We start from the raw sequence: 13,040 nt of genomic DNA, 5'->3' as shown, positions 1-13,040 counted from the left end.
GGTTCCATGCCAGAATCTTTCAGTGGGACCTGTTGGACCAGTGGTCCGGATCGCATCTTTAGATGCATCGCTTGATAACCCTGTCTCCAAGAACCAGGGTGTCGCTACTGTGGTGGCTGCAGAGTGCCCATCTTCTAGAGGGCCGCAGGTTCGGCATACAGGACTGGGTCCTGGTGACCACGGATGCCAGCCTTCGAGGCTGGGGGGCAGTCACACAGGGAAGAAACTTCCAAGGACTATGGTCGAGTCAGGAGACTTCCCTTCACATAAATATTCTGGAACTAAGGGCCATCTACAATGCCCTAAGTCAAGCAAAATCCCTGCTCCTACACCAGCCGGTGCTGATCCAGTCAGACAACATCACGGCAGTCGCCCATGTAAATCGACAGGGCGGCACAAGATGCAGGATGACGATGGCGGAAGCCACAAGAATTCTCCGATGGGCGGAGAATCATGTACTAGCACTGTCAGCAGTGTTCATTCCGGGTGTGGACAACTGGGAAGCAGACTTCCTCAGCAGACACGACCTCCACCCGGGAGAGTGGGGACTTCATCCAGAAGTCTTCCAGATGCTGGTAAACCGTTGGGAAAAACCACAGGTGGACATGATGGCGTCCCGCCTCAACAAAAAGTTAAAAAGATATTGCGCCAGGTCAAGGGACCCTCAGGCGATAGCTGTGGACGCTCTAGTGACACCGTGGGTGTACCAGTCGGTTTATGTGTTCCCTCCTCTGCCTCTCATACCAAAGGTATTGAGAATAATAAGAAAGCGAGGAGTAAACACCATTCTCGTGGTTCCGGATTGGCCAAGACGAGCGTGGTACCCGGAACTTCAAGAGATGCTCTCAGAGGACCCGTGGCCTCTACCGCTCAGACAGGACCTGCTACAACAGGGGCCCTGTCTGTTCCAAGACTTACCGCGGCTGCGTTTGACGGCATGGCGGTTGAACACCGGATCCTAAAGGAAAAGGGTATTCCGGAAGAAGTCATTCCTACGCTTATTAAGGCCAGGAAAGATGTTACGGCAAAGCATTATCACCGCATATGGCGGAAATATGTTGCATGGTGCGAGGCCAAAAAAGGCCCCAACAGAGTAATTTCAACTAGGTCGATTTCTGCATTTCCTGCAAGCAGGAGTGAATATTGGCCTAAAACTAGGCTCCATTAAAGTACAGATCTCGGGTCTGTCGATTTTCTTTCAAAAAGAACTAGCTTCAGTACCTGAAGTTCAGACATTTGTGAAAGGTGTGCTGCATATTCAGCCCCCATTTGTGCCTCCTGTGGCACCTTGGGATCTCAACGTGATGTTGAGTTTCTTAAAATCACATTGGTTTGAGCCACTAAAAACCGTGGATCTGAAATATCTCACGTGGAAAGTGGTCATGTTATTGGCCTTGGCTTCAGCCAGGCGAGTGTCAGAATTGGCGGCTTTATCATGTAAAAGCCCTTATCTGATTTTCCATATGGATAGGGCAGAATTGAGGACTCGTCCCCAGTTTCTCCCTAAGGTGGTGTCAGCGTTCACCTGAACCAGCCTATTGTGGTGCCTGCGGCTACTAAGGATTTGGAGGACTCCAAGTTGCTAGACGTTGTCAGGGCCCTGAAAATATATGTTTCCAGGACGGCTGGAGTCAGAAAATCTGACTCGCTGTTTATCCTGTATGCACCCAACAAGCTGGGTGCTCCTGCTTCTAAGCAGTCTATTGCTCGCTGGATTTGTAGTACAATTCAGCTTGCACATTCTGTGGCAGGCATGCCACAGCCAAAATCTGTAAATGCCCATTCCACAAGGAAGGTGGGCTCATCTTGGGCGGCTGCCCGAGGCGTCTCGGCTTTACAACTTTGCCGAGCAGCTACTTGGTCAGGGGCAAACACATTTGCAAAATTCTACAAATTTGATACCCTGGCTGAGGAGGACCTGGAGTTCTCTCATTCGGTGCTACAGAGTCATCCGCACTCTCCCGCCCGTTTGGGAGCTTTGGTATAATCCCCATGGTCCTTACGGAGTTCCCAGCATCCACTAGGACGTTAGAGAAAATAAGAATTTACTCACCGGTAATTCTATTTCTCGTAGTCCGTAGTGGATGCTGGGCGCCCATCCCAAGTGCGGATTGTCTGCTATACTTGTAAATAGTTATTGTTAACTAAAGGGTTATTGTTGAGCCATCTGTTGAGAGGCTCAGTTGTTTTCATACTGTCAAACTGGATATAGTATCACGAGTTGTACGGTGTGATTGGTGTGGCTGGTAAGAGTCTTACCCGGGATTCTAAATCCTTCCTTATTATGTCTGCTCGTCCGGGCACGGTGTCCTAACTGAGGCTTGGAGGAGGGTCATAGTGGGAGGAGCCAGTGCACACCAGGTAGTCCTAAATCTTTCTAGAGTGCCCAGCCTCCTTCGGAGCCCGCTATTCCCCATGGTCCTTACGGAGTTCCCAGCATCCACTACGGACTACGAGAAATAGAATTACCGGTGAGTAAATTCTTATTTTTTCCTGTTTTAATTGCACTAACCTCAGGTTTTAGAATTTCAAAAATTGACAATATCATTGTTGCTGACAAAGATGGCGAGTAGCCAGGTTTGTGGGAACTGGTAATTTAAAATGATCAGCCACATTAAAAACCCTTGCATTATGTTAATCAGTACAGTTACTTACCTGAGGCTGATGGCCATCTACATAACAGCTTGTATCCACAAATCTGTTTAGAAATCCAAGTAGTCTCCGAAAGAGCATACTAGCTTGTACCCACTGTAACAGTCTGCTTTTATCTTCCAGATCAGGCTAGCAATGAGAAGGAAAGGTTAGAAGAGAAGCAGAGGGCAGCCAGGAGGGAACGAGCTAAAACGAATGAAGAATGGAGAACAAGGTACAGTATTTATTATTTTACAGAGCTCAACTTAATTGCTTTATTGTATAGGATGGTCTGAACAGCCTAGGGTTAGAACAACAAATATGTATCATCTACTTAGTATGGGAATATTATGTTCTATACATATACTATATATATTACTACCTAGAGGTGAGCTATCAGACCAAGATGGTTCTGTATGCGAAAGCTGCAGGCCAGCTTGTGATACAGTTTGTTATATTTTAATAATTCTAAACAATCCAAACGTCCTAGCTCTCTTCCCTTCCTCATTGTTCTGCTTAGTCTTTTACTCACAGTTTTATTGTTTCTGTACATGTACATCTGTTCTCTTTTAGTCCCATCCTTCTTTTAACTTTTTTTTCTTCTCCCCTTCTCCTTTTGTTACTCTTTTTCACCCTCTTCATAGTTTCCCATCTGTGCCATTTCCCCTCTTTCTCTGTATGTTTGTTTCTTTTCTTATTTCTCTGTCTCCATCTTCACATGTTGCAATCTCATCTCTGGCTCCATAACTTCCTCTCGCATTGTCGTCTGTGACTCCATCTCATCTTCTTACATTGTCCTCTTGTGACTTTATCTCATCCTCTTATTATTCTCCTCCCTGATCTACAGCTTATTCTACACTATGCTCTTCTTCTCCATTCCCTTTCTCTATCGTCCTAGTGGATGCTGGGGTTCCTGAAAGGACCATGGGGAATAGCGGCTCCGCAGGAGACAGGGCACAAAAAGTAAAGCTTTTTCCGATCAGGTGGTGTGCACTGGCTCCTCCCCCTATGACCCTCCTCCAGACTCCAGTTAGATTTTTGTGCCCGGCCGAGAAGGGTGCAATCTAGGTGGCTCTCCTAAAGAGCTGCTTAGAGAAAGTTTAGCTAGGTTTTTTATTTTACAGTGATTCCTGCTGGCAACAGGATCACTGCAGCGAGGGACTGAGGGGAGAAGGAGTCAACTCACCTGCGTGCAGGATGGATTGGTTTCTTGGCTACTGGACATCAAGCTCCAGAGGGACGATCACAGGTACAGCCTGGATGGTCACCGGAGCCACGCCGCCGGCCCCCTTGCAGATGCTGAAATCAGAAGAGGTCCAGAATCGGCGGCTGAAGACTCCTGCAGTCTTCTAAAGGTAGCGCACAGCACTGCAGCTGTGCGCCATTTTCCTCTCAGCACACTTCACACGGCAGTCACTGAGGGTGCAGGGCGCTGGGAGGGGGGCGCCCTGGGAGGCAAATGAGTACCTATAAAGGCTAAAAATACCTCACATATAGCCCTAGAGGCTATATGGAGATATTTAACCCCTGCCTAATTTTTCTAAATAGCGGGAGACGAGCCCGCCGGAAAAGGGGCGGGGCCTATCTCCTCAGCACACGGCGCCATTTCCTCTCACAGCTCCGCTGGTCAGGACGGCTCCCAAGTCTCTCCCCTGCACTGCACTACAGAAACAGGGTAAAACAGAGAGGGGGGGGCACATTTATGGCGATATTTTGATATAACAAAGCAGCTATAAGGGAGCACTTATTATAAGGCTATCCCTGATATATATATAGCGCTTTTGGTGTGTGCTGGCAAACTCTCCCTCTGTCTCCCCAAAGGGCTAGTGGGTCCTGTCTTCGTTAGGAGCATTCCCTGTGTGTCTGCTGTGTGTCGGTACGTGTGTGTCGACATGTATGAGGACGATATTGGTGTGGAGGCGGAGCAATTGCCAAATATGAGGATGTCACCCCCTAGGGAGTCGACACCAGAATGGATGCCTTTATTTATGGAACTACGGGATAGTGTCAACACGCTAAAGCAGTCGTTTGACGACATGAGACGGCCGGACAATCAATTAGTGCCTGTCCAGGCGACTCAAACACCGTCAGGGGCTGTGAAACGCCCTTTGCCTCAGTCGGTCGACACAGACCCAGACACAGGCGATGACTCCAGTGGTGACGGTGACGAATCAACCGTATTTTCCAGTAGGGCCACACGTTATATGATTTTGGCAATGAAGGAGGCGTTACATTTAGCTGATACTACAGGTACCACTAAACAGGGTATTATGTGGGGTATGAAAAAACTACCTATAGTTTTTCCTGAATCAGAAGAACTAAATGACGTGTGTAATGAAGCGTGGGTTGCCCCTGATAAAAAGCTGATAATTTCAAAGAAATTATTGGCATTATACCCTTTCCCGCCAGAGGTTAGGGAGCGCTGGGAAACACCTCCTAGGGTGGACAAGGCGCTAACACGCTTATCTAAACAAGTGGCGTTACCATCTCCTGAGACGGCCGCACTTAAAGATCCATCAGATAGGAGGATGGAAAATATCCAAAAAAGTATATACACACATGCAGGTGTTATACTACGACCAGCTGTAGCGACTGCCTGGATGGGCAGTGCGGGGGTAGTTTGGTCAGAATCCCTGATTGAAAATATTGATACCCTGGACAGGGACAATATTTTACTGTCGTTAGAACAAATAAAGGATGCATTTCTTTATATGCGTGATGCACAGAGGGATATATGCACACTGGCATCACGGGTAAGTGCTATGTCCATTTCGGCCAGAAGAGCTTTATGGACGCGACAGTGGACAGGCGATGCGGATTCAAAACGGCATATGGAAGTTTTGCCGTATAAAGGGGAGGAGTTATTTGGAGTCGGTCTATCAGATTTGGTGGCCACGGCTACAGCCGGGAAATCCACCTTTCTACCTCAAGTCACTCCCCAACAGAAAAAGGCACCGACTTTTCAACCGCAGCCCTTTCGTTCCTTTAAAAATAAGAGAGCAAAGGGCTATTCATATCTGCCACGAGGCAAAGGTCGAGGGAAGAGACAGCAACACGCAGCTCCTTCCCAGGATCAGAAGCCCTCCCCGGCTTCTACAAAAGCCTCAGCATGACGCTGGGGCTTCTCAAGCGGACTCGGGGACCGTGGGGGGTCGTCTCAAAAATTACAGCGCGCAGTGGGCTCACTCGCAAGTAGATCCCTGGATCCTGCAGATAATATCTCAGGGATACAGGTTGGAATTAGAGACAGATCCACCTCGCCGTTTCCTGAAGTCTGCTTTACCAACGTCCCCCTCCGAAAGGGAGACGGTGTTGGAAGCCATTCACAAGCTGTACTCTCAGCAGGTGATAGTCAAGGTACCTCTTCTGCAACAAGGGAAGGGGTATTATTCCACTCTTTTTGTGGTACCGAAGCCGGATGGCTCGGTAAGGCCTATTCTAAATCTGAAGTCCTTGAACCTGTACATAAAGAAGTTCAAGTTCAAAATGGAGTCACTCAGAGCAGTGATAGCGAACCTGGAAGAGGGGGACTTTATGGTATCCTTGGACATCAAGGATGCGTATCTCCACGTTCCAATTTACCCCTCACACCAGGGGTACCTCAGGTTCGTTGTACAAAACTGTCACTATCAGTTTCAGACGCTGCCGTTCGGATTGTCCACGGCACCTCGGATCTTTACAAAGGTAATGGCCGAGATGATGATTCTTCTTCGAAGAAAAGGCGTATTAATTATCCCATACTTGGACGATCTCCTAATAAGGGCGAGGTCCAGAGAACAGCTAGAGATGGGATTAGCACTGTCTCAGGAAGTGCTAAAACAGCACGGGTGGATTCTGAATATTCCAAAATCCCAGTTAATGCCGACAACTCGTCTGCTGTTCCTAGGGATGATTCTGGACACGGTTCAGAAAAAGGTTTTTCTCCCGGAGGAAAAAGCCAAGGAGTTATCCGAGCTTGTCAGGAACCTCCTAAAACCAGGAAAGGTGTCTGTACATCAATGCACAAGAGTCCTGGGAAAAATGGTGGCTTCTTACGAAGCAATTCCATTCGGCAGATTCCACGCAAGAATTTTCCAAAGGGATCTGTTGAACAAATGGTCAGGGTCGCATCTTCAGATGCACCTGCGGATAACCCTGTCTCCAAGGACAAGGGTGTCTCTTCTGTGGTGGTTGCAGAGTGCTCATCTATTGGAGGGCCGCAGATTCGGCATACAGGATTGGATCCTGGTGACCACGGACGCCAGCCTGAGAGGCTGGGGAGCAGTCACACAAGGAAGAAACTTCCAGGGAGTATGGACGAGCCTGGAAACGTCTCTTCACATAAACATTCTGGAACTAAGAGCAATATACAATGCTCTAAGCCAGGCAGAACCTCTGCTTCAGGGAAAACCGGTGTTGATCCAGTCGGACAACATCACGGCAGTCGCCCATGTGAACAGACAGGGCGGCACAAGAAGCAGGAGTGCAATGGCAGAAGCTGCAAGGATTCTTCGCTGGGCAGAGAATCATGTGATAGCACTGTCAGCAGTGTTCATCCCGGGAGTGGACAACTGGGAAGCAGACTTCCTCAGCAGACACGATCTTCACCCGGGAGAGTGGGGACTTCATCCAGAAGTCTTCCACATGCTGGTAACCCGTTGGGAAAGACCAATGGTGGACATGATGGCGTCTCGCCTCAACAAAAAACTGGACAGGTATTGCGCCAGGTCAAGAGATCCGCAGGCAATAGCTGTGGACGCGCTGGTAACGCCTTGGGTGTACCAGTCGGTGTATGTGTTTCCTCCTCTGCCTCTCATACCAAAAGTATTGAGAATTATACGGCAAAGAGGCGTAAGAACGATACTAGTGGTTCCGGATTGGCCAAGAAGGACTTGGTACCCGGAACTTCAAGAGATGATCACGGAAGATCCGTGGCCTCTACCTCTAAGGAGGGACTTGCTTCAGCAGGGTCCCTGTCTGTTTCAAGACTTACCGCGGCTGCGTTTGACGGCATGGCGGTTGAACGCCGGATCCTAAAGGAAAAAGGCATGCCGGAAGAAGTCATTCCTACTTTGATTAAAGCAAGGAAGGAAGTAACCGTGCAACATTATCACCGAATTTGGCGAAAATATGTTGCGTGGTGCGAAGATCGGAGTGCTCCGACGGAGGAATTTCAACTGGGTCGATTCCTACATTTCCTGCAATCAGGATTGTCAATGGGTCTCAAATTGGGATCTATTAAGGTTCAAATTTCGGCCCTGTCGATTTTCTTTCAAAAAGAATTGGCTTCAGTCCCTGAAGTCCAGACCTTTGTTAAGGGAGTGCTGCATATACAGCCTCCTGTGGTGCCTCCAGTGGCACCGTGGGATCTCAATGTGGTTTTGGATTTCCTAAAATCTCATTGGTTTGAACCACTAAAAAAGGTGGATTTGAAATATCTCACATGGAAAGTGACCATGCTTATAGCCCTGGCTTCTGCCAGGAGAGTGTCAGAATTGGCAGCTTTATCTTACAAAAGCCCATATCTGATTTTCCATTCGGACAGGGCAGAACTGCGGACTCGTCCGCATTTTCTCCCTAAGGTGGTGTCAGCATTTCATCTGAACCAGCCTATTGTAGTCCCTGCGGCTACAAGTGACTTGGAGGACTCCAAGTTACTGGACGTTGTCAGAGCATTAAAAATATATATTGCAAGGACAGCTGGAGTCAGAAAATCTGACTCGTTGTTTATATTGTATGCACCCAACAAGATGGGTGCTCCGGCGTCTAAGCAGACGATTGCTCGTTGGATCTGTAGCACAATCCAACTTGCACATTCTGTGGCAGGCCTGCCACAGCCTAAATCTGTAAAGGCCCACTCCACAAGGAAGGTGGGCTCATCTTGGGCGGCTGCCCGAGGGGTCTCGGCATTACAACTTTGCCGAGCAGCTACGTGGTCAGGGGAGAACACGTTTGTAAAATTTTACAAATTTGATACTCTGGCTAAGGAGGACCTGGAGTTCTCTCATTCGGTGCTGCAGAGTCATCCGCACTCTCCCGCCCGTTTGGGAGCTTTGGTATAATCCCCATGGTCCTTTCAGGAACCCCAGCATCCACTAGGACGATAGAGAAAATAAGATTTTACTTACCGATAAATCTATTTCTCGGAGTCCGTAGTGGATGCTGGGCGCCCATCCCAAGTGCGGATTATCTGCATATATTGTACATAGTTATTGTTAACTAATTCGGGTTATTGTTGAAGGAAGCCATCTTTCAGAGGCTCCGCTGTTATCATACTGTTAACTGGGTTTAGATCACAAGTTGTACGGTGTGATTGGTGTGGCTGGTATGAGTCTTACCCGGGATTCAAAATCCTCCCTTATTGTGTACGCTCGTCCGGGCACAGTACCTAACTGGAGTCTGGAGGAGGGTCATAGGGGGAGGAGCCAGTGCACACCACCTGATCGGAAAAAGCTTTACTTTTTGTGCCCTGTCTCCTGCGGAGCCGCTATTCCCCATGGTCCTTTCAGGAACCCCAGCATCCACTACGGACTCCGAGAAATAGATTTATCGGTAAGTAAAATCTTATTTTTTCTCTAGTTAATTCTTTCCCATTCTCTTCTCTATCATAAACTTATCCACTTCCATTCTCGTTATCTGCATTTCCCCCTCTTATATTGTGTCCTCTGTCCGCATCTCTCCTTCTTCCCTTTTCCTCTCTCTCTGCATCTCAACTTCTTCCCTTCTCTTCTCTGTCCACATCTCACCCTTTTCCCTTCTCCTCTCTGTCTGCATTTCACCCTCTTCTATTCTCCACTGTGTCCTCATCTCACCTTCTTCTCTTCTTCTCCTCTCTGTCTGCAATTCACCCTCTTCCCTTCTCCTCTCTGTCTGCATCTTAGCCTCTTCCATTATCCCCTCTGTCTGCATCTCACCTTCTTCCCTTCTCATTTCTGTCTGCTGCTTCCATCTGTCTGTATCTCAATTTCTTTCCTTCTCTCTATTTGCATTGTACTCTCTTCCATTCATCTCTCTGCATCTCACTCTTACCTTCTCCTCTCTGTCTGCATCTCACCCTCTTCCCTTCTCCTCCCTGTCTACTCACTCTCTTCTTTTCTCTCCTCTGTCCACAGCTCACCCTTTTCCCTTCTCCCCTCTGTCCGTATCTCCTCTTTTCCCTTCTGCTCTCTGTGCGCATGTCACCTTTTTCCATTTGTCTCTTTGTACGGATGACATCTTCTCTTCTCACTTCACCATCATCTTACAGTCTTCTCGCTGCCATAAGATTTAAGCCCCATTCTTTGTTTTCCAGGTGGTTTACACAAGGGACTAACCCACACACTAGGACTTCAGACTGGCTCTACAAAGGAGGATACTTTGATAGAAATTTCACAGACTGTCCTGACATTTATTGACCCCCAAGACTTTCTATTGTCTTCTTCAGACCTAGGCACCATATCGACATTTGCACCGGAGCTAAGGCTCACTAACTGTGTTTGTGGGGATCCAGGCTTTACCTTCTTTTTGGAAACATTTTAGGAAAGGTTATTGTTTCGCAATCAGGGTATTCATTATTTAACTACTTTGGTTGCCGAAAATAAATAAATAAATAAAACGTATGTGTAGGTTTGTATATGCGGTTAATATGCATATGCAGACACACAGATATTAATTTGTAGCCAACTGTGCAGGGATCATAAAAAGTTACCAAATCATCATGAGGGGTTTTTGGTTTTGTTAGTGTGTGTATGTGTATATGTGTGTGTATATATATATATATATATATATATATATATATATATATATATATATTGTGTGTGTGTATATATATATATATATATATATATATATATAATATAATATAATATAATAATTCTGAATTTAATGACTAATCACTTGTGAGCGTGTATCAATCACTCATCGCCTGAGATATCAATGCTGGGCGGTGGCATGCATCCGCTGTGTATTACTTTGAGAACTTCATGTAGTGCATTGGTAAAACTTTAAAACTTTTCAAATGTCTAATCTCTATACCAAACATCAAATTTATTATGCACACTCCTGTCCTCCTTCTGCGAGTGGGAGACATATAATTGCTTTTATTATTTTTCTGTTTTGCACTGCTCATTCTGATTATAAACACAAGGGTACTGCTTAAAACATCAACCCCAGAGTGTCTCAAGAAACTACTACTATAGTGGAAGAGACCATTATTTACTGGTAAAGAAAATGCAGCAATGTGTTCTGTTTCATGAAAACACAGATGCATTTTTATCGTTTTCTTTATGCAGCCCCCTAGAAATCGATAGTTATCTTACTATCATAAGGATGAGATCTAGAAAATTATATTTTAATATTAATAAATCATGCTTCACACTCAACGTACAGATATATATTTATTTATAAACTTGCCAGTAGAACGTATATTTAGCATCCTTCCATATTAAGGGAGTTGTAAAAAAAATTGTGTGGGTCAGTGTGTGAAGCAGTTCACACATGCAGTGATTTAAAGCACAGGTTGTCTTGTCATCATCTGGTTGAGATCAGATAGACGTTGAACAGGTACTGGCAAAAGATCTGGTCATCTGACGACTGATATCTTACAGTGATCATTGTCTGACAGCAGTAAACTTAATCCTTGTATGACCTAGTCGCTTGGCTTGAGCATTCGATCCATTCAGTTTGGTCACATATATTGTTGTGTAATTGTGCACTGATCTGGTCACATGGTGGTAATTCAGAACTGTTTGTAGCAACAAATTTCTTAGCAGTTGGGAAAAACCATGGTACTGCAAGGGGGGCAGATATAACATGTGCAGAGAGAGTTAGATTTGGGTGGGTTCTTTTGTTTCTGTTCAAGTAAATACTGGCTGCTTTATTTTTACACTGCAATTTAGATTTCAGTTTGAACACACCCCACCCAAATCTAACTCTCTCTGCACCTGTTATATCTGCCTCCCATGCAGTGGTTTTACCCAACTGCTAACAAATTTGCTACTACGATCAGGTCTGATTTACCCCCTTGGTTCCTAGACTGTGTGGCCAGACCTGTGTTTTTTAAATGCAAAGCTTTACTGTGTACTATTGTCTGTCATTTTTAGAAGTATGTAGTGTATAACATATTGACATTTTTGGTGTCCATTGAGAAGGAGTGTGGGGAGAGGAAAGTTCATGCCAAGTAGTTCTGTCCCATCGTATATGTGATCATAAAAGGACGTTTTTAAAAGAGGTACATGACAGCATGGAGACTGAACAACACAAAGAATGACCTGTCAATCACTGTTTATAGTGAAGCTGTGAGACGACATGGCAGTGTAAATTAATATATGTACATACACACACACTTTCTGTTAGTATTCTTGATGAAAAGAATTCAGTCTCTTGCGGTCTAGTAAAAAGACCAAATGTAAATTATTTTCTTTAACACTTTTAAGCCTCCTTCTATTCACACATTTTGATTTCATGAATATTCAATGCTTCCTCCTCTGAACCAGCCTTAACAATTGAGTTTAAATGCATCTGTGTGTTTGTATATGTGTATATAATGTGTGTATGTATATACTCTATATTCATCACTAAATCCCTAATATTTTTGTAGCCATATTTAAGATGCATATAAGTGGCTGTTAATTCACTGATCGGAGATGATATAAAAGTTGTTTTGCAGTAATTATATAATTTTTTGTCTTAGCAGTTTATTGCACCAGGGTTCTTAGAGGTAATGTGTGCCCATGGATGAGCTTTACTAGAATTATGACATAATATGAAAATCTGATTTATGTTTTCAAACTCGCGTACATGTGATGCAAGTTCAGGAGAGCACTAGAAAAACAATCGGCAATAACTTAATTTTCTAATGAAAACAGTATAAATCACAAGTGAGCCTATGGCAGCTTCCAGCTAAGTCAGCCGATACTGCATACATGTAAAACAAAATAAATCCCAATTGCACCCGAGACCAAAACTAAAAATAATTTTAAAAAAAACAAAAAACAATAAGAAATAAATTTATAATAGGTGACCAAAGCAGTGGTTTTAGTGAACAACAACAAGCTGTTGAAAAAATAAAATAAAAAGGCAGGCCAGCGCTGCTGCAGTCAATTGAAATGTAAAAAGAAAATCTTCTTTCTCTGACGTCCTAGTGGATGCTGGGAACTCTGTAAGGACCATGGGGAATAGACGGGCTCCGCAGGAGACTGGGCACTCTAAAGAAAAGATTAGGTACTATCTGGTGTGCACTGGCTCCTCCCTCTATGCCCCTCCTCCAGACCTCAGTTAGAATCTGGGCCCGGCCAAAGCTGGGTGCTCCTAGTGGGCTCTCCTGAGCTTACTAGAAAAGAAAGTATTTATTAGGTTTTTTATTTTCAGTGAGCTTCTGCTGGCAACAGACTCACTGCTACGTGGGACTAAGGGGAGAGAAGCAAACCTACCTGCTTGCAGCTAGCTTGTGC

General features: G+C 45.4%; 1 protein-coding gene across 2 annotated transcripts in view; it reads left to right on the top strand.

The window, feature by feature from the left end:
• Positions 1–12,267, top strand: part of OSBPL2 (oxysterol binding protein like 2) — a 338,773-nt gene extending 326,506 nt beyond the window's left edge. For both annotated transcript variants that reach the window (XM_063959309.1, XM_063959310.1), the window contains 2 exons: positions 2,776–2,866; positions 9,902–12,267. In XM_063959309.1, coding sequence (XP_063815379.1) covers positions 2,776–2,866; positions 9,902–10,004 — 194 coding nt within the window. In that variant the 3' untranslated portion in view covers positions 10,005–12,267. The remainder of the gene's footprint in view (positions 1–2,775; positions 2,867–9,901) is intronic.
• Positions 12,268–13,040: the final 773 nt, after the last annotated feature.

The sequence above is a fragment of the Pseudophryne corroboree genome, chromosome 3, assembly GCF_028390025.1.
Source record: "Pseudophryne corroboree isolate aPseCor3 chromosome 3, aPseCor3.hap2, whole genome shotgun sequence".
In the NCBI taxonomy this organism is placed as follows: domain Eukaryota; kingdom Metazoa; phylum Chordata; class Amphibia; order Anura; family Myobatrachidae; genus Pseudophryne; species Pseudophryne corroboree.
Note: the sequence above shows the minus strand (reverse complement) of the source record. Positions and strands in the feature narration are given on the sequence as shown.